This window comes from Ursus americanus, chromosome 36, assembly GCF_024610735.1.
Source record: "Ursus americanus isolate L20-20 chromosome 36, mUrsAme1.1.p, whole genome shotgun sequence".
Taxonomy (NCBI): Eukaryota; Metazoa; Chordata; class Mammalia; order Carnivora; family Ursidae; genus Ursus; species Ursus americanus.
This window is the reverse complement of record NC_142162.1, coordinates 14,944,741-14,971,653: the sequence shown is the minus strand read 5'-3', so window position 1 is coordinate 14,971,653 and position 26,913 is coordinate 14,944,741. Positions and strand designations below refer to the sequence as shown.

The window sequence follows — 26,913 nt, the reverse complement described above, 5'->3', positions numbered from 1 at the left end:
ATGTAATTAATAGATTTGAGCATCCCTGGTGGTTTCGTCTGCCCTTGTGTATGGCCTTAGATTTAAATGGATATGCTTTTGGAAGGAGAGGACTCTCCCCTCCTTTACGTATCAGTAAATATGGAAAGCTTTCCCACTCTATCATAGATAGTTTTCCACTTCTTTGGGAGCAAATTTTGAAGAAGGCGTAAAACTGACCTGTTCTCCAGTTCCGCGTTGTGGCGTAAGAATCTGTGTCTGAGAGTCTGGAGGAATTGGGGTGTCCCGGTGCCACATAGGAGAAGTACTAAGAGTATCGGTTTTCATGTTTAGATCGCTCGTGGCTGCAGGAAAAGGTAAAAATTGAAAAACTGCAACAGAAAATTCAGCTAGCTCTTCAACACGTCCTGCAGAAGAATCACCGAGAAGATGGAATCCTAACAAAGGTAAGAGGGAAAGGTGTCCGGTTGGCATAGCCTGAACTAGCCTTTGCCACAGGTCTTGCTGCCAGCCACCCTTACAAGTCCTCTTACCAGCCCCCAGAAGTATCCGTAAGCAATAGGCTATTGAGAAGAAAGAAATATCTCCATTTCAGAAAACTTGGTTAAGCCAAAATTCAGATTAAGTTTTACTTACTACCATTGGTTGTGAAGTGTCCCGCAATAATAGGGCAATGGTAGAATTTTTTTTTTAAGCATTAATACATTCTGGAAGTCCTCCTCCTATTCCGTCTAAGTTGTGCATAAAACAGAGTTAATGTTCTGCATTGATATAAATTAGAGAAAGAATCTTTGAATTTAGAAGGAGGAAGTTGTAAAGGACTGAAACAAGCAGGATAATCACATATTCTAATATTAGTTCTATTTCCATTACCTTCATTAGTAATCAAACAGAAAGTGACTTTTGTATTTTCTTCATCAATTTCCCAATACTAACCCTGTATTCAAAGCATAAGGCTTCATTTTTGCTAATTATTACCTTTTGCAATAAAAACATAATTAGGATGTCAATTTAAAATATGCTAATATTCTTCAGTGCTAGTGCTGGTGATATGTATTTGGTCTTCGAAAAATCAACCCTATTCTTTCTTAGACTATTTTATGTGTTTTGTTGTTCAAGAAGATTGATTTGAGAGGTTTGGGTTTCTCTTCCTGCTTTCTTTTCTTTTCTTCTGATAGCTAGGTTAGGTCAGAGAGGGGGAGTTGGAGGTTAATTGCTGTTCTGTTTTTATTTTGCACCCGTTCAATGAGAGACTGAGGCAGGAATGGAAAACAGAAGAACTCTCCAGACCCTTACCTTCTTCTCCATCCTCTTGGCCCCTTGCGAGGGTACAATTCATTTCTTTCGTTACAGAGAGCACGTAACACGTGAACAAGATCTGTCAAGTATGTTTCTTAGAGAGGATTATTCTGGTTGAAATAATACAACATTTGTACAGTGCTTTGGAGTTTAAAAAGCATTGTTTCAAGCTGTTATTGTCTTCAACTGGTAAATGGTCAATGGTGAGACTTCCATCCAGGCCTTCTGACTATTCTTTCTTCTGAGCTTTTACTCAGACCCAGAATTGGTTTGTCCAGGCAAAGGTCTTCCCAAGAAGAAACTTGTTGTTGGAGTTGGCTGTACTGGTTCTGCAGAAAATATGTAGGGGGCGCCATCGTCTCCAGCTGCAGTGACCTCACCTGCCCATGCCTGCCTCCTTGTCCTCTTCTCTGTCACCAGACGTCTTCTTTCTCCACAGTGGTGGAGAGCAGGGTTGGGGATGGGAGAGCAGAAAGCATGTTGGAATAGGAGAAGGAGGTGAGAGGCTTGGGTTCTCATCTCAGCTGTGCCACTTTTGCTCACAAACATCTTTTCAGGTTATTATATTATTTGCCTTCAAAATTGCATTTAATGTTTACCTGGTATTCTATGATATGCCTAAATTTGTTTTTACTGGTCTTCCTCCTTGGAAGAACATGTAAGCCGCTTCGAGTGTGTTTCACCTTTGTAAACAATGTTGTAAAGGTCATCCAGATTCCCTGATGTTTGATGCTCATGTCTGTTCTCTCCTCACAACGTGTCCTTTCTTCGCTTACAGTTAATATGCAAGGTGTCTACATTAAGAGCCCTATGTGGACGGCATACAGAAAAGCTAATGGCATTTAAAGCAATATACCCAGACATTGTGCGACTTCATTTTCCTCCGTTATACAAGGAGTTGTTCACTTCAGAATTTGAGCCAGCAATGCAAATTGATGGGTAAATGTATCACCTGAGCACTTCTCGAATGGCTGAAGTACAAAACATGAAAAACAACAACAGCAAAATTAACCGAGACACTTTATATGGCCCTGCACAGACCTGGAGCGCCAACACACTGCACATCTTTTGGTGATCGGGGTCAGGCAAAGGAGGGGAAACAATGAAAACAAATAAAAGTTGAACTTGTTTTTCTCATGCATATGATTTCCATTATGCCTACAGATATGGACCCTTTTTCTGTCTCAACTTCTTGATCGTTGACCTCTGTTTACAACTGAAGGAGGGTACTCAAGTCGGAGGATTTCCTTTTCTTGTAGCTCACTGCCCACAGACTTTCTGCAGAGTCACCAATCTGTCGGTAACAACAGAGAGCCCAGCAATAATCGGTGCCTGGTGTGCATAGCGGAGGTGGCGGCATGACTTTGCACAACTTGCTCTTTGTTTCATGAAGGAAGTTTTTATTTTTTTCACCGATTATTGCCAGTCCGCAGGATGGCACGAAAAGGGTCCATAGCACTAGCAACAATAGCATTATAATATATTACAGGGTAAATGGGCATGAAGACTATATATAGCTAAAAGAGATATTGTTTATATATTGTTTTAATTAATATAAAATGTAGTTACTGGTGTAGCTTTTCCTGTTGAATTGATAAGGCACTTTCATTTTGCACCTTTTTCTTTAAATGAAATGCTAGCGTGTTCACTGTCGTGTCGCATGTGCACCAGAAACACAAGTTTAACTGAGAAGGCTTGGAAGGTACGTCAGGAGGTATTTATGCTGCTGTTTACAAATTACTTTGAAAAGACTGGCTGGTCATATCTAGAAATCATAATGTGGATTATTACTTTTTTTTTTTTTTTTTTTACACTTCATTCAGAATTAGAAAAGGAACTCTCCCTACATTATACTTTGCTTTTTGGTAAGTTTAAGGATGGATGTGTTTATGCTTCATACAAAAGTGAATGATCGATTGGTGCTATGGATTTATACCATCATGCACGTTATTTTTAAAAAGCTTTTTTAAATGCCACCTCATGGAGGCAGGGGAGGGAGGGGAGGCTCATTTCTCACAATTCGGTGGTTAAATGGACTCAGTCTCAACTTGGAATTCTTATGCTTTGAGAACAAATCAGTAACCCAAATATTTATTGGAATTCAGCTTTTATTATAAGAAGGACCCAAAGATTATATCTGGAGCAAACACACACTCCGCATGGGAGGACATGAAGCATTTACTTTGTGAATGATTATGTTCTTGGTATAATCTAAGAACCCTAAGCGTGTATCTCAGAGTGAACTAGCTTTAGACTAGCTGCCTCTAGATGCTATAATTCTAGAATATTGCTCTCCATATTTCACCGGCAATGGATAGAAGGGCAAGGGAGGTATGCAACACTGAACCAGTTTCTCTTATTTAAATATTAAATATTTTAAGCATTCAAAGTGAAGTTGATGCTAGCCGCAAACATTTACTTTTGTATTTATCTTCACTAGAAAACTGTGGACTGTAATTTATTTTATTAAATATTTCGAAGATTGTTTGGCTTTTGTGTTCAGGTGAGAAATATTGAATGTTTTTGTTTCATTTCATGTTCGGGTTTTTTTATTATTATTATTTTAATAATTCCCAGTAGGGGAAGGGAAAATGAACAGTCTGATATACAAGTGTGCATATTTTAAAAGGAAGTGCCCTTTGGAAATGTAGGCCATTAGAAGTTGATTTTAGTCAGTCCGGGTGGGATTCAAACTTCTGGTCTGACAGGAAAGACCATGTTAAAACAGAGAAGGGAACATCTTCCCGTAGCATAAAGGTGGGAGTTTCCAGGCAGCCCTTTATAGCAGAGAAAATGTCTCTCCCACCAGGGTCCTCCTGAATCTTCCCTAGGAATTGTGACTCCTGATGTCATATGGATCACAGCTCGGGCTTCCCAGAGCCCTTTACTTTGGCTTTAACTCCGACTGATTTTCTGACTTGTTTCCTGAGGGATTCGGAAAAGAGGAGGGAATTATTCACACAGAAGTCTGTATGAAGCCTAAATAACATCTTAATTTTTTTTCAAAAATATAGTAAGGGTTTAACCATAAATAGAAGACGAGAGTAATATTTACTTAAATTTCTTACAAGTATATTAAACTTTATGTAAGTGTTTATATAGAGAGGTTAACTATCAGCATATAGTATTTATATTTGGGCAAGAAGGGTTAAATCAAATTTTTAATTTAAATAAGCATAGTTTCTTTAAAGATCAATAGTATTTATACTCTGAAAAGAGTACCAAGCTTAGTTCAGTTATTTATTTGTCCATTTTTTTTTTCCTATTGTTTCTCCTGTGGGGGGGGGGATGGTGTGGGTTTTTGTTTTTTTTTTTTTCGGTTTGATTTTTGTTTTTTGTTTTTTGTCATTCTGAGTCACTAAATTTGGGGATGGTTTTATTAAAGTATATTAACTTCTTTTTAACCAAAGCTTTCTGAATATGACCAGCCTCAGGTGCTAGCGCATTAAAGAGCAACTAAACCTAATTCCAGTGTCCATTTGTGAAGTGATAAGAGCTAACTGAACTTCTCTAAGGGTGAGAGAGAGAGCATAATGTTGAGCTTAAAAAATATTCCTTTTCCCAGAAAGGATTTTGCATGTACCAAATGCAAAAAACGATGCTTAATCTCCGTAGTCGTCACGCCATGGTGACGTTGCTTTTAGAATAAACCAACGTACATTGACATGATGCTGCTACCAGGTCTTTCTGAAAGAAAAGCAAGGTGAGGACTTTAAAATACATTGACAGCGTAGGGACAGAGCAGGGGAGACGTGCTCGGTGAACAGAGGGAACAACTATTATTTGGATCAAAGTTGGGATCTGAAGTCAAACAATAAATTCAGTTTAAAAAAATGAAGTATAGAAAAGGATATGAAAAACTTGGCGTTTTTATTTTCTTCTTAGAGAAACACCTGTGCGATGACACAAACTACTTGGTGATACAGAACAATGATTGTTAAGAGTTCTTATAATTAAAGTTTCCTAAACGTAAATATCCAATAGTCTTTTGAAGATTGGAATCACATCATTGTCATCCCGGCTGCTGTAATGCCTTTTATACTGTTTTTTCAGAGAGGGTACCTAAGGCTTTTTGTACAAAGCCCGAATACCTTTGGTTACAATGGTGTCAGATGGTTGCATTATATTCTGAAGAACCTGGCCTTGGTCACAATGAAAACAAAAGTGCAGATGAAAGTGCTTTTTTTGGACAGTTTGCAAATTGTGTTAAAGCTATGGATTTTTTTTTTTTAAGTGTTCAGCATCCTAATTTGCGTTAAAGCTATGGATTTTTTAAAAAGTCTTCAGCATCCTAATTCACCCTTCCTAACTTAAGGAAAATATAACTTAAGACACTGCTTCTAAGTTTGGTTGTTCTTTATAGTGTGGATACCCAGATCTCTGTGAGTGTATGGGGGTGGGCTGAGGGCCAGGTGAGGAGGGAGTGTGTGTGTGTGTGTGTGTGTGTGTGTGTGTGTGTGTGTGGTTTTTGTGTGTATGATGTGCGTGTGTCGGACCGCTTCTAGGCTACTAAGTGTCAATGGAAAAGAAAATGTATTCAAAATACTTAAATCAAAACTAGAAGATGGGAAAAAAAAAGATTTATTCTATACAAAGCCTTGTCTGGACCACTTTAGAGAGACTTCTATTTTTTTAACCCTTCTATAAATATTTGATGGCACTTGAAATATTCCTGCAATAAAATGTGATTTGTGTAAAGAAAAAAAATGATTTTGTAATGTGAAACAAAGAAAGAAAGTAATGTAATTTTCTAAAAAAAAAAATACAAACAAACAAACTTTGTATTATTTTCTTGATGGAATTTGTCTATCTGTCTTTGGAAAACTTTTTATTTCATTGAATGTGCCATAGTAGAAATGTGTGTTTTTCGTTTTAGACTAAGGACTAGCTGTTTGTGTTCCGACATTCCAAAATGCAAAACAACCTAGTAGAATCTTTAATGAAAAGGTTTAAGTAGGATGTAAGCTTCTCTCACTGTTGCTTTTTTGCACATGTTCTTCATTCCTCTCTAGTGCAATATGTACATAGAGCACTTGCGGGTGTACCTTGATCCCTCAGGGAAAAAATACATATTTGTACAGTTTGGGTTTTTTGGTTTTTGGGGGTATTTTTGGGTTTTTTTTGCCTTTTGTTTTTGGCTAAGGAATGTCGATCGAATCACTTGTTATTGTTGAGGGGCAGCCAGATAATAATCCTAAAGCCACTGTTTTCAAACATTGATTGTTTAAATCATGTGTCCTTCCAGTGCTATTATTTTAAGATAATAATAATAAAAAGTTATTTTCTGACAGTTCTTTGTGCTGATTGGTGAAAAAAAGAAAGGGTAAATAAGCACCTTATGATTGACTTACTGTGAATGACAATCCATCTTGATATCAACAATAGAAGCCCTATCACTTTGGAGTTGGGGTTAAGAGTCAGAAACAATGTGCTCAGGGATCTTCTAAAACTCTTCAAACAGGGTGGCCAGTACTACTGGGACAAATTGTGTTTTTTATTATTAATAATAGTGATAATAATACTATCCCTCAAGGCACAAGTGAACTGTGTAGAACTGCGTGTGTGTGTGTGTGTGTGTGTGTGTATAAACACTTCACTATCGTCTCATTTTGTTGAGTTCAAAACATATGTGTTCTTCAGTCTCGTGTGGTTAAAAACATTGAATAACTTCCAAAGCAGTATAAAGTTATGCCAGTATGTTCACAAGATAAATAGGCAGTATTCCAACAGAGAACATCACTTCAAGTGCAGGCCTACGTACTCCATTTACCTTCCTCTAAGAATTAAAATATTCATGATAAATATATTCATAGCATTGTATATTAGAAACCTTCCAATTCTACATGGTATGCAAAAAATTGTTTAAACCAGTAATGAGACGAGAGCCCTGCCTATCAGTGCGGTGAAAGAAGTGAAAGTTTGAACACATTTTGTCAAATACCAGCTAATAACTTATTTTCATTGTGTTCTCCTCTAGAAGCAAACCAAAAAAATCCCTTTATGTAACACAGTTCTTTTACTTCTACGCATACAGTTTTCATCTGATGAATTAGTACAAGAGCTAACATTTAAAGACAGACAAAACCCACCCAGGTAACAGCACCACGACCCAGCTTTTAGGGTTACGTTTGAGGTTTTTGCAATATAGCTTCGTTCTCATGTTTCCATGTATTTTCACAAGGTCAGTGAACCTCAGTATAACTGTTGGCTTTGATTCTTCCATACCTGGAATACACATTCAGAAGAAGCTTTTACATATTTTCTTACTACCATAGCAGAGTATAATTTGGGAAAACTTTCCATGTCATTTAGATGAAAAAGAAACTTTGACCTTGTTACTTTTGTAATAAAGACTATGGAATATGGCAGAAATCTCTCTTTCTCTCTCCACCTATACACACACACACACACACACACACTCACATACATATGCATATATACATACACACACACACAGGTTATTGACATTTTCACATACTGTAACGTGTGATTGCCACGTCTTACTTATAAAGATATGTACGACAGAACCCTATAAAAACAACTTTATACTGTGGACCAGATTAACAAAAATATAAATGCAACTGTAAATCTTGATCTATTGCTAATAGTCTGTGATGCAAGTCTTCATTCTATCCCTAAACACTAGTATCATTAAAGAGGTTCCACCAGATTTGATTAAAGAGGCCTTCCTATTATTGTTTATTCTTAAGATATGAGAAGGCTGACGACAGTGGCTTTACAAAGCAATCGGTTTCTCTTCTGGGTCAGTTGCTTGTTTGTGTAAGTAAGATCAGTTTTGTCAGGTTCTCAGAATAATTTTTAAAGTAATCCAGAAGCCTGGCTTTATACCAAGGAAAAATCATAGGTGGAGGGATCTCCGTGTTTAACCAGACCTTCAGATCTTAGAGCAATAAACACATTCATTCAGTCATTTACTTATTTATAAATGAATGACAGAATATTCAATCCAAATAAACACAATGTTTTCTCCGCAATGCAATATAACATGGAGTCTTGTGTTAGGAAAGTGAATATGAATATTTTAAATAGTTGCCTATAGAATCCGTGTTTGCTGTTTACATTTAGTGTGTCTGCCACATTTTCTTTCACTTTTGTCCTTCTCAGAACTAATGAAAGACAGCTTGCTATTAGGTTTGACACACTGCACACACCATTATGTTGTTTTCTAAGAGCAACTAAATTCTCTCTAGCGTCCCGTGTGTTTCCTTTCTCCCTCATTAGTACTTTAATGTGGATGAAACTATTTCTAGGAACTTGGTTATTATTGAACAGATTGCATATGTAAATGCAGATAATTCTTGAGCAATACAGTGAATATGATTTCACACACACACGAAAAAAATCCGTATGTACTGTACACATCTTCCTAAATCCAAAATTCTCTTATCCACAGTGGTTTGAAATCTTATACAAAACAGTGGTAAATTTTTAAACATTAGGACATTAGCTGGCTGCTTCTTTAAATGTACCTGTGTCGTCTGCCTGCTCCTTTTGTGGAGATGCGTTTTTGTATTGGATGTTTGGGCCAATGGGAGGCTTCAAGCGACAACATATTTTCCCAGTTTAAATATATTTAACATAAGACAAACCCCAGACAAGGCTTTTAATATGTATAAAGAACTGCAGTGTTAGGTGGTTTATTTGCAAACCGTTTTCAATGTTGTCCATTTTTATGGCACCTTTAACAATATTCTTGTTTCCAAAGTACAAAAAAAAAAAATAGGTTAAATAATCTAGCCATAACTGAATGTCAAGCAATAAAACAAATGACTTTTGTGCATAGACTTAAAAAAATACAAATTTTAGACATCTGCATGTAAATGCAATCTCTTGTTTACTGCTTTCTTCAACTTGAGCAATTGATTCCTTATTTACTATTAACTTAAGAACTTGTAATGGCCTGTAAACATTTTCTCTCTTACTCTTCTTTCAAATTTACCTTTGACCCTGCTTTTAAGTCATAATATTTAATGTTGTTCTGCACATCTCTATACAGTTAACTTTTTGGCTTTCATTCTGTATAGATAAGAAAATGTTATATTATAAACAGCCTACTCAGTGCAAATATTTATCTGTTTATCAAATCCACAATATGCTGTATAATACTGGTTTTACTATATAATCTATTTTAGACATAGCTGTTTAGAACTAGAGTGTGCTATTTTTGTGTTTTTCTGATGTGTGGTGCTAGATAAGTTACTTTTGTGAACAAAAAAAAATCCCTTTTATTCCTAGACAATACCACCTTTGGGTCTTGTTAATTTCACTGAGTATAACTATATATTTGTATATATATACATATATATATATCTACCTGTTCCCAACTGGCAGCTGTATCAGAGTGCTGGATTTGGGACGTGCTTTTCTCTTTAAATACATAATATCATGATATAAATTATTCTAGAGTGTATTTAATTAGGATAAAATTACTTCCTTAGTATGGATATTTGACATCTATAGGGTGAATTTGTTTATAAATATGGATATATGAAAACTTCTTAGCATTTACTTTATCTTTGCTACTTGGCTTTATACCGTATCTCCTGAGCTGAGAAATAATTTGCCAGGCCTTCAAGATCCTAAAGAAACACTCTAGTTTAATGGAGTAATATTTTTTTTCTTACTAAGGAATTATATTATTGGCACCTGACAGAGTTGTGTACTTAGCTCCTATTATAGATAATAGGCATTTATATAAAATATCCTTGGTGGCTTGATGGCAGAATAAACCTTTCCCCTCCTACCTGAGCCATGAGAAGCATGGAGACATCCACTGTCATGGCAGAACATGGGCCATAAGTCAAATTTGACAAAGGACATTCTGTTTCAATATGACCTCAACCAGTTCCATGAACTGAGTGAAAGACCTTCATTTTAAAAGTCTTTTAACAATGAGCTTAAACTCTTTCACCTATCCTCCCCAGACCTATTGGCGTTGTTAAAAATCAAAGTATATCAAATATCTAACTAAGGATGTAGTTAACCTTATTAAATATTGATTAGAATTGTTCTGTAATATTACTGAATTTGTAAGATCTTTAGCAAAGATTTTTGAGCAATTTATAAATATAGAGCAAATGTTTCTGTTTACTGCACTTTTTGTAATTGAAGGTGATAAATTCTCAAGCCATGGTTATTGGCTTCCATGCACTGCATATTTACCCACAATTCTAGACATTTTCCATTTTTATGGAAGAGTTGCTGTTACCTTAATTAGAAATGCAATCATGTGGTTAATGAGAGCGAATGCTAATAGTTAACCTTTTAAAGTGAATTGGCTACAGTTTAGGGAGAAATCTCTTTTACTCCAAATCACGTCATTCCTTTTTGCTTCACTTGGAGATGAAACCTGTTGTTTTGGTTTTGGTTTTTTAAGCACCATTTAGTCTCCTAAACTTCCTGAGAGTAGAGATTGTATCTCTTCATGTCTACACAATGGTCAGCACATGTCAGCATCTGATAATTGTTAAATGACAAGTGTGCCCAAATTAAAATTTTTTTCCCAGGATTTTGTGTGTGTGTGTGTGTGGTAAATTTATAAAGTATGTCAAGCCTTATGGTTAACACTTTCTTCCACAACCAAGTATTAAAGCCACATTTAAAAAGACCACATGAAATGCTGATTCTAATTGTGTGTAGGTCTTGAAGATTAAGCACACAAATTTCACAAAACTCTGTGAGTAACGAACTCAGCCTTCTGTAAATATACATGCAAGTTTGGAAACAGTAATACTGTACCTATAAATATATGCTGTCTGTTTTGTGTACAGTATGTAAAAACTCCTTTTCTGCCACACTAAAAATGCAAGCCATTTATGGGAACCCTAAAATAGTATCGTACTAAAACTTTGCTAATGATCTTTATTAGAGCTTTGTCCAACTTTTCACTTACCTTGGGTTTTCTTTTCAATTCACTCTTACAGTAGTCTGCTTCTTTCCAGCTGTTTGTTATTTTATTGAGTCCTCAATTTAAAAAAAAATATTTTGATTCATTTTGTAAATACAAGCTGTAAAAAAAAAGAGAGATTTAATGTTGTCTTTTAAATACTCCGATTTTCATTCTAATATGAATGTTGTTATATTGTACTTAGAAACTGTACCTTTAATATTACATTACCTTTATTAAAAGTGCATTGAACACATCAATTTTAGATGTGCTTTATGTACTGTTATCCTATAATAAAACTTCAGCTTCTAATGGAACACTTGTCTTGTTTTTATTGTTTTTTCTCGGTTATTGGGTTGCTTGTACATAGTTTTCTGGCTCACATTTTGTCTCCCGAAAATGGGCTAGTAGAACCTTGCTACTCAAAGTGTGGTCCACAAATCAGTAGCACTGACATCACCTACAACCTTGACCTTATTAGAAATGCAGAATTCTGGACACCTTCCCAGACCTTCTAAATCAGAATCTGCATTTTTATAAGATCCCCAAGTGACTGGTTTGCATACTAAAGTTTGGGAAGTACTGATCTGTAGTACGGTCCTTTCTAAAATATAATTCATTTCCGTTTGCTGAGGGAAAAATGTATAGAAGAATCAAGCTATCCTTTGGATCAGAGAAGTCAAAGAAAGAAATTTTAACTTGTGAGATAATATCTGTTGATTGGTCATAGCCACCAGAAATGCAGAACTGAGGATTCTCAGGCTGCTTGCTGTCTCAAAGAAGGATGCCATGACTGATGAGTGGTATCTGCCCTGATATATGGGAGGGGAGAAATCCGGAATGCATGCCATACTTTGTAAAATTTGCTTTGGAAATCATTAAAATGGGAAGTCAGGAGTGATGCCAAAGACTTTAACAAATCTGACTTTACCTGAGCTGTCTTTGCCCTACCGCACCCAGCCCAACCACCTCTTGAGTGGATTTTATAGGAGTAAACTAATAGATTCACAATCAGCTAAGTATCACACTATTTTAATGATGCAAAACACCTCATCATAAATTATTTTGAAAGTAATGTCGACATCCAAATTGTAAAATACCTTGAAGTCAGAATAAAGGCAACTGAGTTGGCATTTTCCTCCACATTCATACTATAATAACTGTCTCTCGCACTCAGTAAAATAAATATGTGAGCTGATCCCAAAAGTTGCTTCATGTGACAGCCCCTAATTCTGCTTTTATTTCCAACTGCCTCAGAGAAGAGGAAGAATGAGATTATGCATGTGAAATATTTGTAGATTGTCAAGTTCTATATAATTATAAATATCTACCACCTTCCAGTACCTCAGGAAATTGGGAATTAACGGAAATAGTGGAGTTCAAGTTATAAACTCTGTCACCTCCAGGCCTTTGGCCAAACCCATGCCTAAGCTTCTTCTGATAAAAACAATGGTTTACTCTCACCTCTCCATGCTGGACTAACTTGCCCAGCTTCAAGAGGGATACTGTAACTGGAGCATAAGAGGGATTTCTCACCATTCTGTATATAATGATCTCATGGGAGAAATAGAAAGGAAAACAAATGTCAGGTTAATAACGTCTTGGGGAAAAGCAAAAGCAATAATCACAGTAAGACCTGACCACAGTATGTCTTGGTTGGTATTGTTACTACTAAGCTTTGTCTCATGAGGCAAGATCAGTGTAGCCCCCCCCCAAATTAGACATCCACTTTTAGAGTGCCCTTGGATCAAATGGACCAGTGCAGAGCAGGCCTTGGCTTCTCGCGACAGGTCTGTGAAAAGATCATGTGCTGAGGAGGGTAACTGCTGAGGTGCTGAGATGCAGCTGGGCATATTCATGTTCCCTTCTGAACAAGAGACTGGAGATGGGGCCCCCTACTGTTCAAAGCCATGGTCTAAAAGAGACCTTTTATCATATAAGTCACCAGAGACAAGAAGAATAAAAACATTCTTTCCTAAGAGATTTCAGGCACACGGGAGGAAGCAGGGAATTTTTGTTAAGAGAACACTCCTGGGTCCCAAAAAGAGTCTTATTAATGGATCTTCAACTTTTCTTCAGGCAAGCCTAGACTCTCAATATTGGCAGAAGCCTACTCCTAAATTAACAGGCACTCTGTAATGTCACTGTACCACTAGTTGTGAGCTGGAGAAAAGGCCCTTTTTAATTTTCTAATGTCATTTATTTCTGATGTCGGAAAGAGATGAACTAGCCTTAATACATTGACTTTGCCTCTGGATTTTTTTCTCCTCAGGAAGGGGACTATTGCCTCCAGTACAATACGGTCATGTCTCAGCAATCCACTTATTGTTTATCCACTTGATGGGCTTCTCAAACAACATTTTTAATTCCAGGATGACCTCCTCTTTTTGTGGGGGAGAAGTTGCTTCAACTATTAATTGTTCTGTGCTTAGAGAACAAAAACTAAATTTAAGATTAGCCTCACCCAAAATTGTGATAGTAACCTCCTAACAAATCTCACGTCCACCTTTTCTATCACTCTTTCTTTACCCCTCCAGTAAAATACATACTGTATTCTAGAGGCAAATCTAAAGAATTGCTTGCTTATCTTACTTGAAATGATCTCTTCGGTCATCAGCCTCTCTCTGTGGGAGAGTTAGAGGCTCCCTATAAAAGACCAGCATTCAGATGAACAGTTAGTTCTGGTTTGTCTTGGTTTCTTTGCTTTAGTTCAGGGACCATGTAATACAGAACACTATGAAATTTACTTCACAAAATATCATCTTCTGAGTGGAAAAATTTTTGAGCATGTTAGTCGTTCTCCTCTGAAACAGGATAGCCTGGGCCAGAGCCTTATGCTGGTTTTCAGGAGTAATGATAATTCCCTCCCCACGTGAAAATACATTTATTGCTGAAAAGCCAGGTTTGAACAAACTACCGTTGGCAACAGTATTTCCCCTAATGGCTCTGAATCAACTCCTAGATCGAAACCTCTTTCCTAGAGAACTATTTCTGGATTCTCACTTTGAGAGGACCTTATGGACGACCGGACGTTCATGAAGCAATTCCCCGAGTGAAGTAGTTGCCACACAATAAACTCTCCATGGCTAAGTTCATCCCAGATCAGGCGGAGGAAGCTCATTAGCTGAAGGGGAGGAAAATGACTCGGTACTAATAAAAAAAATAGATGATCATGTGTATTTCTCTCTCTTGACCTGGTCCACAAGAAGAAAGACCCATCTGGAAGCAACTGTAATAACTTTACTTCACCAGGTGGTTGCCGTTTTAAGAGTTCTTTTTGAAATTTGGTTCAATGAAACATTTTGTAAACTCAAAATAAGTACCTACTGTTACAAATTCCTTTAAAATGAAATTGATTTCTCATTCAACTTCCGTGTTTGTTTTTCAGTTTAGAAAGAATGGAAAATGAAATCCTTCTTCTGCCCCAAAATAGACCAAATAAAATGGTATAATCACTTTGGAAAACAGTTTGGTAGGGTCTTGAAGAGTTAAACATAAATTTATATACAGTCCAACAATTCCACTCCTTGGTTTCTCAAGAGAAATGAAAATACAAATTTCACACAGAGATTGGTAAACAAATGCCCATAACAACATTACTCATAACAGCCCAAAAGTGGAAACCATCTAATGTCTGTCAACGGTTGCATGGATAAACAAAACGGGGCATACCCATAAATGCACTACAATTCTAACAATTACTAACACCTGCTGCAACATGGATGATGTTAAAAATATTCTGCCAAGAGAAAGAATCTGTATTGCATAATTTTATTTATATGAAATGTCCAGAAAAGGCAAATCTATAGAGATGGAAAGCAGATTTGTGTTTGCCTGGGGCTGGAAGGTGGGAAGACAGATTAACTGCAAAAAGGCACAAAGGATTTTTCAGGGTAATGGAATGTTTTAAAACTTGACGGCATTGACTGACGGTTGCAAAACTCCATACATTTACTAAGAATCAGTGAATGATACAAGTAAAATGGGTGAATTTATGATACATCGATTACACGTCAACAGAGCTGTTTTAAAAGTATGCGCACAAGGTGCACACGCAGAGACACACACATATACACACACAGACACACACACTGGTTTCTCCATCACCCAGAGAGTAAAGTGCAAATTCTTTACCACAGCATGAACACTCTCTCTATCCCCCTCTCCCTTTCCAATCCAATGGTCTTCATTTCCCACACACACAACAATGCAGTAGCTTTTCCCCTTTCCCAGAACATGCAGGGCTGTTTCACATTTCTGCACTTTTTCCCCACCTGAAAACCCATAACTCCTTCTCTACATAGAGAACCACTCATCTTTCAAGACGCAATGTAAATTAAACTTCTCTGAACTGGTACCTAAGCTGTCTCATCAGAATAAGTTCCTTCCTCGTTGTGTTCCCATAGAATCGATATATGTGTATGTGTGTATGTGTGCATGTGTTGTGTGCATGTGTGTGTGTACCATTTCTTATTTGTATTATAATCATTTGTTTTCAATGCCACCTCCACTGTGGGTTTCTGTGTTTTTTAGAAGGCAGAAAAAAACCCCTATATACTAATGACTATTTTATGTCGAACATTTACTCTTTGCAATGTACTTTTTACATGTTACTTCTCATCCTCTTAGAACCCTGTAGGTGAGATATTACTGTCTCCATTACCCAAATGAGGAAACCAAGGCTCAAAGAGGAGACAAAAGATGTGTAGGATCACACTGGCAGTAAGCAGGAAAACTGAGGTAAAACCCATATCAGCTAGACTCCAAAAACCTATGTTCTTTTCACTAAACTGCTTCTGGTTCACAAGTAGAGCATAAGGAAGAAAGGATACATAGATTCAATGTATTGTAATGGCAAGAGTAGTAAGACCTGATTCTTAGTGTCCGTTCTATCACTGATCATTTAATGTTGGAACAGTCATTTGACAACTTGGGCCTCAGTTTCTTTATCAGGAAAATAAGAAGTTGGACTAGATAATCTCCAAAGTTCCACTGGTTCTAAAAATTATGATTCTATGTGCTATCCCACAATCACCAGGAAACAAATACACCAAACCAGAGCATGCTCTTTGTTGATAAACTGTAATCTCAACACAGGTCATGTCTGGTGATGTTACCGTAACACACTACTATGCACTGATCCCAGCAGCATAAGTGCTTGAACAATTCTTGTGCTGTTTCTTAAGCAGCTGTTAAAGAGTAGGACAGGACTCTCAATTCTCTGACTGCATGCTTTATGAGATAGTATCCAACAATTAAAATTCTACACTGCCTTGATGTCCATCTCTGTCCTAGCACAGGCGGTCAACATCACTCACCTAATAAATGCTACCTGCACAGTGCCAGGCATTGCTCCAGCTGATTTGCAAGTATTCACAAGCACTGTCTCCGAACCTGCCTCTTCCCTACAACTCATTCAATACGTTGCCGGATAAACTTCCCTGAAACATAGAAACTCCCTCTGTGTCATTCCTCTGCTGATAAGCAACCTCCACCCTCCAGCCCAGCATTTCATTTCTTATACAATAAAATCAGAATCCTAAGTCTGGCTTACATGTTCTTCTGTGGCTTAGTCCCAATCTATTTTTCAAACCCTTTTCCTCTACCACTCTTTATAGTCCTTGCATTCCAGGCAAAATAAATTACCTAAGGGTCACTGTACTCAAGGAAGATTTTTAATATAATTTCTATACAGACATAGTTTTAAACAATATCATAAATCATTGTAAAATTTAGAACATACTTTCCTGCTAGCATACAGACTGGACTCTGTTCATGCAATAGTTTACGTGGCTTCTTGTGCTGGTGTCTTTCTAGAATGCCCTTTCCCATCATCTACATATTTCAAATTCTTCAAATGAGCTGCCATGTCAAGTGCCTAATATGGTAACTGACATGTAAGTATTCAGCACATATATTCAGCTATTCAGAGCTGCTTTCTGTCCCTCTTATTAGTAATTTCTCTCCCTCTCTGAACTCATACGATCTCTCTTATGGAGCATACTACTTTCTATTTTGTTTTATAATTATTTAATGTGAATGATCAAAAGCTCTTGGAAAAACGAGTATTTGTCCTATGTGTACCCAACACCAAACACAAATTGTAAGAGCTCAATAAATCTTTCCTTAATGAACGAAAATACAATTAGTGGGAGCCACCAGAGGGGTTGCTGGTAAAAACTGACATCTGGAAATGGAGTGGGGATGGAGTTGAGGTACTATTATGTGCCAAGGTACTATTATGAGCACAGCTTCATCCATTATTTCATTTAATCCTTTCAAAAACCCTAAGTAGGTGCTAATAATATCTCCATTTTACAGATGAGGAAATCGTGTTAGGGAAACTAAGACATTTGCCTAAGGTTACAACCAAGTCTGTTTGGGTCTCCCCAGTATTGTCCTTGTCGCCTGTCCCTCTTCTAATTTATCACCCACTCAAGTTCGAGGTCTTTCTAAGACAACAAAGTGCCCTTAATCCCTTCCGCGGGCCAGGTTCTGGCAAACCCGACCTCACAGTTACCAGCCCAAATGCTCGGAGTACCGGAGTGAAAAGAGCACGGACCCCGCCCGCCGCGTCGCTGGTGACGTCATTACGCAGGGCCGAGGCGGCGCGGCCACGTCCTTTAAATAAGGCCTTCCGAGGGCGCGCGCGACAGTGTGAGGAGTGGGGTGGAGCGTGTGTGGAGTGGGGGTCGCGGCCCGGGCCAGAGCCGCCGCGGACCACGAGGTGGGCGGAAAGGATGCCTTGCAGCCGAGACGCGGAAGGGAGGGCGCTGCCTAGCAGGCGGGCACGCTCGTGAGGGCGGGAGGAGGGAACATGGCGGCCCTCTCGGCCGGGCCAGGACCCTCCGCTCTAGGTTTTGGCGCGGCCCCTTCCCCCGGCTTTGCTCGCCCCTTTACTTGCCTTACTGGAACCTTGTTTCTCCTTCCTTCCCCTTTCCCTCAGCCATTCCTTTTGTCCTCATCAACTCTCCCTCCCCAGCACCAGACGGGGTCAGAATGTGAGAGGTGGATTATGTGGGGGCAGGTCAGGCCCGTCAGGTACCAAGAGACGGACTCCTAAATTTGACTGCTAGTTTCTAACATACCACTTTATCAGTACATTTGGGATGACAGGAGAAGCACAGAACATAGAGTGGTCAAGGCGGATTTGCCGTCCTGGTGATTCCTCTTTATGATTCTGTGAAATGTCATTTAAGTCACCTGGACCTCAGTCTCCTCAGAAGTGAGGTTCTTTTTGAAAGATTCTTGATATGCAGGGAGTTTTTGTCCAGCATTGCTTGCCAGAATCTGTCCCATAATCGTGTATGGTTGGGAAAACGGAAGCAAGATTTCTTTGGGCAGTAAGGGAATAGAGGGGAGCTGAGTTGACTTAGAGCCCCATGCTCTTAAATGAACTAGTATGTAAGCAATGAACACCATCTAGTTTTGACTCTTTATTTCCACAGTGAGTGTCCTGAAAGTTATGTTACTGGAGTAAGTTAAATGGAAAAGGACTCCTACATCAGCATTGCTGTTCTGCTCCAAAGAACCTTGGGAATATTCATCTGTGTGCTGTATTCTGTTTTAGGTGTCCCTGTCAGTTGAGGGTAGGTGTTACAGGTTCTTCCACACCTACGTTAACAGCCCCTGGCCCCCACCCAGTCACCTGCTTTTGATCTTGACCTTTTGTTTTTCCTCAGTTGAGTGTAGATTCTGGAGAAATTCTGCCTCTGTTGGAGTCTGCACTGCCAGGCAGCAGAATTGTGAGCTAGAGTGAAGCAGAAATCTAGGAATATGAGCTCCATGCTGGCCATGGGTGAACCAAGGCTGAACTGGTGAGTTACATCTGTTTGAAATCTGAAGATGAGTGAAGTGGGACTGGTGGCTGGATTAGGAAAGGAGGATTTCTGGCCTGGAGAGATTTGGAGGAAACAAAAAGGAGATAAAAGTTTAGTGGCTCAGAACATACCCTGGTCTTACCTTCACATATTGAGCACTTTTGAGTCATAGCTGATTGCATTCCTCTCCTAAAATGACAAAAGTTGATCACTCTGAATGCTACTAGGTATAATTTCATCATGTATTTATTGTTTATTTTTGGTCTCTTAGTGAAGGAGAGAGGCTAGAAATCTCTTGCGTCCAAGAACTTTGCCCGTTTCTATTTTTTCTATTTTTTCTTTCTATTAGAAAGACCCTCTTTAAGAATGGACAAGCTTCATTTTGTTATATTAGAATCTACATCAAGTGATAGTATAAATGCATAGACTGTGTTTTAGAATTGTATGAGAACTTCACAAATAGCAGACTTGGTAAGTGTAGTTTTGTAGGGACCTAATACATGTGTGCTCTAAATCAATTTAACACAAATTTACTGAGCATCCACTCTTTGCTAGCCGAAGAGAATACCAAAGTTACAAGAGATTACAAAGATGATTTAGATAGTACCTGACTCATAAGATTCAATCAGGATGAGCTCAATAAGTATTTTTTTTTTTTTTTTGCAAACAGTGCTCCCTTCCCCCAAGGAGCTCACTGTCCTTGAGCCCACGAGATTGTTTTTGTATGATATGCAAAATCCTTATAACTTAATGAGGTTTCACGGATATAGTACCATAACAAGTAATAAATTACACTGTTGCATAGCAAGTAAGACATTCTAATTTTTATCATTTATACTTTAACCATAGTTGTGGGTTTTTGTTTGTTTGTTGATAAATACCTTTAAAAACAGTGAGTATGGAGCATTCTAAAATTTCCTGTTTTGGGAATGGGCCCTCCAGAAGTTACCATTTAATAGATTGTTCCATTGTAAGTTTTAGGAGGTGTATACATTTATGCTCCTTGCTATAAAGAACGTGTTCAGATGCAGCACGGATGGTTTTAAATGCCATTAATATTGTGAAACCAAATGTAGTTTACAGCCTTTGCACAGTATTGTAGCCCTTGGACCTACCTTTTTCCACAGGATCTTAGTAACCTTTGTCCTTTCTAGGTTATGGTTCTCGTTGTTTTTAATTCCTTCAACCAGCATTTATTGGTTCCTTATTATATGGAAACCATTGACTATAATGTTAGTCTCTAATTATGATGTTATGGAAAATCATGTAAGACCTTAGAAGTGGTTTTAGCAGAGGCACTGCATTTATCACATTGGCCAAAGACTCACCTAGTAGTAGTCTTTGTAGTGTCTTGTAACCTGGCACAATAGTGCATGAAACAAAACTAAACTGAGAAGCTTTTCTTTCAGCAACCCAACATCTTAATGTTCTGCCCCAGAACCTGAGGTGAGCCCTGCCCCTGACTGACTCTTATTGTACCTCATTGTGGTCTATCTTTAACTCTTAAGTATCTCTGACATTTAATTGGGTCTTAATGGAAAAAGCAAGGCTGATTATTTGAACTGGAGAATTTCAGAATGAGCCTAGGCTAAAATCTGTCCAAGTAAAACATCCAAACTCAAACATCTGATACATGAAATTAAAATTATTAAGAGGTGATTATCTGGGAAAGGGGCTCTAGGGGGCGTGTAGTTGTAAACTACAATTGTACCGTTATGCTGCATGAGATTTTGAATTGTCAGATATAAGTAAATTACTTTGTTTCACAGGGATGTTTCCCCAAAAAATGGCCTTAAGACATTTTTCTCTCGAGAAAATTATAAAGACCATTCCATGGCTCCAAGTTTAAAAGAACTATGTGTTTTATCTAACAGGTAATATATTTATTTATTTAGTTGTTTATTTTCATATTTGATTGTTATTTTTCTGGCAATTGAAGTTTTATATCTATATCCACTATTAAACATTCAAATTATAAAAATGTAAAAATTAAAAGATGGAAGAACCCAGTACCCAAGGATGACTAGTCTTTGGTGTATGTGTATTTATAGATATAGATACAGATATATAGAGATATAGATATATATAAACAAATCTTTTTGGACCTTTCTCCACTCAGATATAAAAACAAAAATGAGATCATACTATAAATAATATAAAATACTATAAAACTGTTTTACAGTTTGCTTTTTTCATTTAAAATAATATTCATGTATCTTTCCATGCCTCTATATATAGCTTAATCTTAATTGTTGCATAATATTTCATTATATAGATACTTTTTAATTCACTTAGTCTGATATTGCAAAATGTGTTCCTCTTTTTTGTAATTATAAACAATACATTGATGAAATTCTTGTAATAATTTTTATAAGATAAATTCATAGAAATTGAATTGTTCAGTCAGATGGCATATGCATTTTATCTTTTAATAGATACTGCCAAATTGCCAGAGATTTTTTTCCTCTCTGATATGAACATGCCTATTGAATGATAATTTTCCCTTCTCTCTGCTTATCTGCCTGTAACAGCTCTTCTTTCCTTTGTGATTGGCTGTTTCTATTCTATTGTGGATGAGTCTTGAAACCAAGTAATTGGGTTTACTAGAATGAACTGTAGATATGCCAAGTGAGGAATTGGGGAGCTTCTCTAGAGGAACTCAACATTTACTTTCATCCTTCTCCACTCATTTTGCAGTTGAGAAAGCGTATTTCCAGCCTGGGTTTGGAATGGGTCCCCATCTGTTCCTGCCTTCTCTGTACCCTTCCTGTCAATTAGCATCTCTTCCTACTGCCATATTTTCATTCTCTCTTGATCAGTGTTTAAAGGTGCTCAAGTATTTCCTGTCTCAATCCCTGGAGTCCATGTTACTTTCTTTCCTCTTCTGTTGTTTGTCCTTAGATTTCTTTAAAAACTTATATGTGTTTGCTGGGAGAAAATGAGGGACAAAATGCTATAAGATATGCAGAAAATGTTTAACAAAATGGCAATAATAATAATGCCCTCTCTGTCAATAATTACTTTAAATGAATTAAACTCTCCAGTCAAAAGACAGATTGGGAGAATAGATTAATAAAACAGGATAAAACACTTCACTGCACATCTCACTGCATTTGCTTTCACTGAACATCCCACTCTAATCTGGCCTCCACCCTCACTAGGCTACTAAAACTGCTCCTCTCAAGATCATCAGTGACCTCCCAACTATGAAAATAACTCCCTCTGCTAGTTTTCTGGTGATGGTGGTATTTCTCAGTCTCCTTTGCCATCGTCATTTTCAGGATTGCCATACTGGATCATTATATTCTCTGGAGCTTTTAGAGATACTGATTTTGTACTCTCAACTCATACTTTTGAATTTGAATCTCTAAGGATGTCTGTGGAATCCATTAATTGACCCCACTGATACTCATTTAGGTTGTTTCCATTCCTTTCCTATTAAAACACTGAGCATCCTTTTTATACATATGCTGATATAAGTAGGATAAATTCCTCTAAGGGGGTATGTATATGTTTTTTATTTTGATAGATACTCCCAGAGTGCCATTAAAAACATTTTTTAAAAAGTGCTTTTTTGATTTATCAGATGAATAAATAAGTTCACATGAAAGCAAGTAGATGTTGTAGTAAAGAGGCGATTTAAAAACAACATTCTTGCCTAAGTGCATGATTATAATGTCTTTGCTAATATCACCTATAGAAGGTTGAGTAGATCCCATATAAATGCATCTATGGATTTAAAACTATTTTTGTTATTCAACCTGTACCATTTCTTGAGGATAACTTACTTTTTTAAATTTCTTAAAACTTATCAAATAAATAATTGCCTTTGTTTATTTGAATCAAAGAATGCCTACCAATTCTAGTATCCTGGAACAGGAGGGTAAACATGTATATCTTTACCTTTTTTTAAAGGTAGAATGAACATTTATCTTGAAAAAACAAAAAATAAAAACTTCTCACCACTTTATGTACTTTTATCTCAGCCTTCACCTTTTCAGACTAAAAAAATTTTTTTTAAAGATTTTCTTTATTTATTTGACAGAGAGAGACAGCCAGCGAGAGAGGGAACACAAGCAGGGGGAGTGGGAGAGGAAGAAGCAGGCTCCCAGCGGAGAAGCCTGATGTGGGGCTGGAACCCAGAACACTGGGATCACGCCCTGAGCCTAAGGCAGTTGTTTAACCACTGCGCTACCCAGGCGTCCCCAGACTAAAAATTTTTAATACTAAGCTTCATCCTGCCACTGCTTCTTAATTTAATGGTTCTTCTCAAGTTTGGCTCTAGTCAGCATGTCATAGGTATGGGTTATAGTCTGAATTATGTAAGGGAAGTGATATCTTGCCGGCAATTGGTTACAACTTCTAAAATACTTTCTTCTTAGAATATGCTTGTTTTTCTTTAGATTTCTGTATTAGCACAAAATAATTTATTAATATAACTTACCTTTTGGCATAGAAAGAATAATGACATAAGGTATTGATTTCATACGTTTCTAGTCTTTTTGCTCATGTTAAATTTTACTAAGCTTTGTTACAGTAAGGAATGGATTTTCGGACTATTTACAGATATTTTCTTGATGGAAAAATTAGGGAAAATGTAAAATTTTTATTAGCCCTAATTTTGTGTTTTTTGTGTTCTCTAACATATTTGGGAAAATACTTCTAATTACTCTGCTTTCTACAATAGGAAGTTTTTATTCAGCCCTTCTCTACTGGAAGGTAAACATTTACCTTTTTTTAAATTAAAGTTTTGGTTGTCGACACCTATAACTGAGTTTTGAGCCAACAATGGGGAAAGTAGCTTCAAATAAAATATGAAATTTTAACATGTTTAATATAGAAAAGTATAAATCAAATTCAGGAGGTTCAGGTAGACTTTAGATGGGGGCTAGAAGCACCATTTCCAAATGCTACTTAAAGAAGCCACCCAAACCAGTAGACTTAAAGGATAGGAGACTAAAAGTTTGGATTCTGCCTTTTTTTTTTTTTTTTTTAAGAAACTTTAAGCAAAAAAGGAGAATGGGTGGTTGACAAAATGAAGGGGGAAAACTTCAAACCATCAACTAAAATAAAATATAATGCTGTAAATGTGGATAGAGAAACCCTGTCAGATGCTTTTGGCTTGCACCCTGATGAAGACTTTGACAGCACTGCACTTGGAAATGATCTTGATGTGCTGCCATTTCATTCTTTGCTGAATGTAGCCAATTTAAGCTGCTAGAATTTCTTGACATTCCTGCTCTGGCATATCTGAGTCAGCATCTTGTTGCTGCAGCAGCTTAATTAAATTTGCCAGTTTGTGCCACAAGGACAGACATGTTCTCATATTCAGAGAGACAGCTGTGAAGCAGTATTGTTAAGAGTTGCGGACACAATACTGTTAGGTTTGAATAGCTCTCAAGACATTTTCTAGTGAGAAATCAATTTGCTGTAGTACATTTCTCCCAAGATCAGCAGTTAATATTCATTTTGTTAACCTAAAATATGCTTATTTTTATACAGTTATTGGAGAAACTTTAGTAGCTAAGTATGTCTTCTTTCACCTGTATTATTTTCAGATCCAATCTAAGCATCCTTATTTTAATTTCCAAAATTCTTTTCCTATTCACTAACCAGCTCTCTTGATTAGTTTTCCATCTTTAGTTTAACTCTTAAAGGGTGGGGCTGGATATTTTGCTTTATTTTGGGGCCTTAAGGTTATTTTCTAAGAATCTTGGCACTTTTACCATAGTTATTCTAGTATTATAAAGCTGATTTAAAACAAATTATCAGTAGTTTTGGATGAGGCTCACCCTTTGTCCAGACACAGATCTAGATTGGTAATTCTCAGCCTTATCAGACCAACACCCTCCCACTTTTCATAACAAGTATTTATGAGAAATAAGATAACCTCCTTTGCAGCCTGAATTAAAATTCACAGAAAATAATAGCCAAAACATTATATTTTTAAAAATATCTCAGATATAAAAGTGTGAAATCAAAGGAAATAATTTAATTATATATTTTAATATGTAAATAGTGGTATCTATATACTACTGCACTAGAAGATATAATGAAGTAGGCAGATGCACCAGCTAAAATGAACAAAGTTGGATTTTTTTTTTTAAAGATTTTATTTATTTGTTTGAGAGAGTGAGAGCGAGAGTGAGAGAGAGAGAGAGCATGAGCAGGGGGAGTGGCAGAGGGAGAGGGAGAAGCAGACTCCCTGCTGAGCAGGGAGCCAGATGCAGGGCTCCATCCTGGCACTCCGGGATCATGACCTGAGTTGAAGGCAGATGCTTAACCAACCGATTGAGCCACCTAAGCATCCCAACAAGGTTGGATTTAGGAGAGGTTAATGTAAACTATGCCATAGAAGGATCATAAAAATAAAAGAGAATAAAATATATTGTTAGGATAAGTAATAACAGACCAGATTTGTTTGTATATGATTAAGAGATAGCCTAAAGGCACCTTTGAAAGTTGTGTAGTATACTCTTACACTACATTACAGGCAGCTAGTATTCCTCACCTCTCCGTGCCTTTAATTCTCCCCTTCTTTTGTGACAACCCAGATGCAACTGTAGTCTTCTAAAATTCCCTAAAGAAATTAATACTGTTACAATTGAGAACCACAGCTCTGAATATTTCTTGCCCCTCCCTGTTCTCCCTCTTTTTTTTTTTTTTAAGATTTTATTTATTTGACAAAGAAAGGCACAAGCAGGGGGAGTGGCAGGCAGAGGCAGAGGGAGGAGCAGGTTCCCCGCTAAGCTGAGCAAAGAGCCTGATGGGGAGCTTGATCTAAGGACCCTGAGATCATGACCTGAGCAGAAGGCAGACACTTGACTGACTGAGTGCACCCCTCCCAGTTTCTCCCTCTTAATCCCTGATCATACTATCTTTAGGATTCTTGGTCACCTATTCAGTAAGTTCGGTTTGGAAATCTGAGATCTCCATGGTTACACTCTATCGATATACATATTTACTTATCTTTCTTCCCCATTCATTTGTCTGATCCACTTGATTCTAAAGTTTTAGAGAGTAGAGGCTGTATTCTTCCTGTGTCCGGCACAAGGCTGATACATGGTAGTCACTCAGTAAATATTAATGAACAAGGGATGAAGAATGAATCAGCAGACCTCCATCCTTCTCATTAGTTTCCCTTCCTCTTGTGTTACTGTTGCTGTTTAATTTGGAACTAAATCATAGGGAACAGTTACTGTGGTGGAAATTAGAATTGTGGAGGCTGAGGAAGTAGTTGTGTCTGTGTGTATGTATTTGTGTACTTTAAAACTCTCTTATTAAAAATGTAGATAACTGCAATCAAATACTAGGAATAGCGACAAATTATGAACAAGATAAGAACTTTGTATTCATGTATCTCGCTGTTGCAGAAAGGTGTTTTTGTTTTTTTCTTTCTTAGCAATTGGGGGTATTGTTTCATAAATATGGTTAACTGGTTCTCTAGTTACTACTTTCTCCTCTAGTTCATTTCTTTATAGATATGACAGATTTTCTCTTTTGCATTCATTCAAAGCATAAACACATTTCCATGGACTCAGCCATGTATGAGTGACAGAGGATTGTTCAACTTTTCTAAAACCACTATTGCTTCCATAAAGTGTGGCACACAGTGTTGTAATTTTCTTTTTAAGGAAACTAGAACATTTAGAATCTCAGTCAATTTGTGAACCTGTGACCTAAGCATATCCTGCTTTTAGTGGCTTTTGTTCATCATATTAACTGATATAGTTTACTGAAGAATTTAAGCTTTTGAAAACAACTTGCATTGTAATAAAGGTGAACATGAAATACCCGCATCTATAATTGGTAAGAGCAGTTTTCCCCTGTTGAATAAAGGGAAAAAAGTTCCAAACTGAATAAGTTGTCTAAGGATTTTGCCTCTTCCTCTCCGTCAGATAATTGAAG

General features: G+C 37.2%; 2 protein-coding genes across 14 annotated transcripts in view; both read left to right on the top strand.

Annotated features, from left to right (window-relative positions):
• The window catches only part of RORA (RAR related orphan receptor A), a 1,262,587-nt gene extending 1,253,556 nt beyond the window's left edge, over positions 1-9,031 (top strand). For all 5 annotated transcript variants that reach the window (XM_045814466.2, XM_087859286.1, XM_087859285.1 and 2 more), the window contains 2 exons: positions 313-425; positions 2,057-9,031. In XM_045814466.2, coding sequence (XP_045670422.1) covers positions 313-425; positions 2,057-2,221 — 278 coding nt within the window. In that variant the 3' untranslated portion in view covers positions 2,222-9,031. The remainder of the gene's footprint in view (positions 1-312; positions 426-2,056) is intronic.
• Positions 9,032-17,781: 8,750 nt separating this feature from the next.
• The window catches only part of ICE2 (interactor of little elongation complex ELL subunit 2), an 83,033-nt gene continuing 73,901 nt past the window's right edge, over positions 17,782-26,913 (top strand). For 6 of the 9 annotated variants that reach the window (XM_087859216.1, XM_087859215.1, XM_087859214.1 and 3 more), the window contains exons 1-4: positions 17,782-17,912; positions 18,634-18,774; positions 18,868-19,002; positions 20,775-20,879. In XM_087859216.1, the coding sequence (XP_087715342.1) occupies positions 18,962-19,002; positions 20,775-20,879 (146 nt within the window). In that variant the 5' untranslated portion in view covers positions 17,782-17,912; positions 18,634-18,774; positions 18,868-18,961. Of the gene's footprint in view, positions 17,913-18,633; positions 18,775-18,867; positions 19,003-20,774; positions 20,880-26,913 lie in introns of those variants that run through there. The other 3 variants (XM_045771366.2, XM_045772861.2, XM_045772089.2) reach the window with 3 other exon arrangements.